Source organism: Furipterus horrens, unplaced genomic scaffold (genome assembly GCF_987537825.1).
Source record: "Furipterus horrens unplaced genomic scaffold, mFurHor1.1.pri manual_scaffold_9, whole genome shotgun sequence".
NCBI lineage: Eukaryota > Metazoa > Chordata > Mammalia > Chiroptera > Furipteridae > Furipterus > Furipterus horrens.
Genome location: NW_028327179.1, coordinates 24,340,221 through 24,343,386, shown reverse-complemented (window position 1 = coordinate 24,343,386; position 3,166 = coordinate 24,340,221). Strand labels below are relative to the sequence as shown.

The 3,166-nt window shown below is 64.5% G+C and overlaps 1 protein-coding gene across 1 annotated transcript; it reads left to right on the top strand.

The window, feature by feature from the left end:
• Nucleotides 1–424: 424 nt before the first annotated feature.
• On the top strand, nt 425–2,796 carry LOC150001431 (uncharacterized). The gene is given in 5 exon segments (XM_090287169.1): nt 425–517; nt 519–1,073; nt 1,076–1,915; nt 1,917–2,123; nt 2,125–2,796. Coding segments are annotated over 5 exon segments (2,064 nt in total). The 3' UTR covers nt 2,494–2,796.
• Nucleotides 2,797–3,166: the final 370 nt, after the last annotated feature.

Genomic DNA, 3,166 nt, shown 5'->3' with positions numbered 1-3,166 from the left:
CATCAACCCTACCGTAAAACAGATAATAGACATGTTCTTGAAAAGACCCGAGGTAAGAGGAGGGTATAAATAACTAGTGTTAATTTAACACATCTAGTTGATAATTATGTGGGGGGAGCTACATTTTTAAATATGTAGAGTGTAACACCTATTTAAATATGTTATAAAAACACAAATATAATAAAGTGTAAATGCAAAGTATTTTCCAAGGGTATTTCTTTCTTTCTTTTCTTTTCTTTTTCTTTCTTTCTTGTTTTATTTTATTTTTTTACCACCCTGAACACACCCAATCTTATCTGTACAGAATTTTTAACGTGTATTCAACAAGATGCTGGATATTATGGGGATACACAAAAAGAGATCTACCGAGCCCCGAGCCCCAGCCCGGCCGCCGCCGCCAGCGCCGCTCAGAGCGCGCGCAGCCATGGCCGGAGCCCGGACCCTGCTCCCGCTCCTGCTCGGGCAGCTCCTGGCCGTGGCGCTGGTGACCGAGGCGCAGAAAATGGGGCCTCGAGGCCCCCCCTGGCCCCCCAGGGCCCCCTGGGAAGCCGGGCAAGGACGGCATCGATGGAGAAGCTGGTCCTCCGGGTCTGCCTGGGCCCCCGGGACTGAAAGGGGCTTCGGGGAAGCCAGGGAAGCCAGGAGAGGCCGGGCTGCCAGGGCTGCCCGGCGTGGACGGCCTGACCGGGAGAGAAGGACCGCCTGGACTCAAGGGCACTCCCGGAGAACGGGGAAGTCTGGGCCCCCCGGGGCCACCTGGGCTTGGGGGCAAAGGACTCCCCGGACCGCCCGGAGAAGCAGGGGTCAGTGGGCTCCCAGGCGGACTCGGCCTCCGGGGTCCCCCGGGACCCTCTGGACTCCCGGGCCTGCCTGGCCCTCCCGGACCTCCTGGACCCCCTGGTCACCCAGGAGTCCTTCCCGAAGGCGCGGCTGACCTTCAGTGCCCGGCCGTCTGTCCGCCAGGGCCCCCCGGCCCCCCAGGAATGCCGGGCTTCAAGGGACCCACTGGCTACAAAGGGGAGCAAGGAGAGGTCGGCAAGGACGGCGAGAAGGGTGACCCCGGCCCGCCTGGGCCCCCCCCGGTCTCCCCGGCACCGTGGGGCTGCAGGGCCCGCGGGGGCTGCGAGGACTGCCAGGGCCGCTTGGGCCTCCCGGGGATCGGGGTCCCATTGGCTTCCGAGGACCCCTCGGGATCCCAGGAGCCCCCGGGAAAGCGGGTGACAGAGGCGAGGGGGGCCCAGACGGGTTCCGGGGCCCCAAGGGCGACCTGGGCAAACCGGGTCCCAAAGGAGCCCCCGGAGTGGCCGGGCCACTTGGAGAGCCGGGCATGCCGGGCAAGGACGGCCGGGACGGCTTGCTAGGACTGGATGGTGAGAAGGGAGAGGCGGGTCGCACTGGCGCCCCAGGAGAGAAGGGTCCCAACGGGCTGCCGGGCCTGCCTGGACGAGCAGGGTCCAAGGGTGAGAAAGGAGAGCTGGGCAAAGCTGGAGAGCTGGGTGAGGCCGGCCCCTTGGGAGAGCCCGTGGTCCCAGGGGACATGGGCGTGCCGGGCGAGCGCGGCGAGGCGGGCCACAGAGGCTCAGCGGGGGCGCTCGGTCCGCAAGGCCCTCCTGGGGCCCCTGGTATCCGAGGCTTCCAGGGCCCGAAGGGCAGCATCGGGGACACTGGCCTGCCAGGCCCCCAGGGCCTCCGAGGCGGCGGGGGCGACCGGGGCCCGGAAGGAGCCACGGGTCCCAAGGGAGACCAGGGCATCGCCGGTTCCGATGGTCTTCCCGGGGACAAAGGCGAGCCGGGACCCCGCGGCCCCGTTGGACCCAAAGGAGAGCCTGGCAGTCGAGGGGAACTGGGCCCGAGAGGCATCCAGGGTCCCAACGGCACCAGCGGCGTGGAGGGTGTGCCAGGCCCCCGCCCCCCACCCCCCCGGGCCTGTGGGCTTACAGGGCGTGCAGGGCGTGCCTGGCATCACCGGAAAACCCGGGGTCCCGGGAAAAGAAGCCAGTGAGCAGCACATCAGGGAGCTGTGTGGGGGCATGATCAGTGAACAAATCGCGCAGTTGGCTGCTCACCTGCGGAAGCCGTTAGCGCCGGGAGCCATCGGGCGGCCTGGCCCTGCTGGCCCCCCACGGGCGCCCCGGGCCCCCTGGTTCCATCGGTCACCCTGGCGCTCGGGGGCCCCCTGGCTTCCGCGGCCCCACCGGTGAGCTGGGAGAGCCCGGACCCAGAGGAAACCCGGGGGACAGAGGAGACAAGGGCGCGGTCGGTGTGGGTCTGGACGGGCCTGACGGAGACCAGGGCCTGCAAGGACCGCAAGGCGTGCCTGGCGTTGGCAAAGATGGCCAAGACGGGGCCCACGGCGAGCCCGGGCCGCCCGGAGACGCGGGCCTTCCCGGAGCTGTTGGCGCGCAGGGGACCCCCGGCATCTGTGACACCGCGGCCTGCCAAGGAGCAGTGATGGGCGGGGGCGGGGAGAAGTCGGGTCCCAGAAGCTCCTAAGACACAACCCAGGCAGCAAGTGACGCTGGCTGAAGTGCTGGGCTCTGCAGCGCCCGTTGCTAAGGCCACGCCACGTCCACAGCCTTGCTGGCCTGCCCCCTCCCCCTGCGTCCTCAGTGGCAGCACCTGGTCACCTGTCCCCGCGCGTCCTCCACCAGCTGCTGAGAAGGTGGTCTCCTCGTGGGTTCCCAGCGGCCCATCTGGCAGTGACCGCGAACCTCGGAAATGGGCGCCGCGCGGTAACACCGGGCCGGCCAGGGGCCACACACAACTGGTACACGTCCCCGAGAGAAAACTGCAACCTGTTTACATGGCGTTCGTGTAAAAAGCAGTGATAACCCCAACAAAATGATCGATGAAGCCCTCAGATTCGTGACTGCCCACAGGGCCCAGCGCCCCCCGCACCAAGGTCTAGTCTGGCCCCCGGTTTCTGTACAAACTTGAAACTGTCTGAGCAACAGTATTTATTGACGGTGACTTTGCATTGCACTAAACCTGTTGGTGTTCTCTGTTGTAATAAATAAAGCCACTCGTTTGAAAAAAAAAAAAAAAAAAGAGATCTACAGTATGTTCAGGAATCTCGAAGGGGAAGTGATCAGTATGGGCAGGAAAAGTTGGAGAAGGATCCACTAATGTGTGACTGACCACATATCTGCTCTGACTCAGGTGCCTT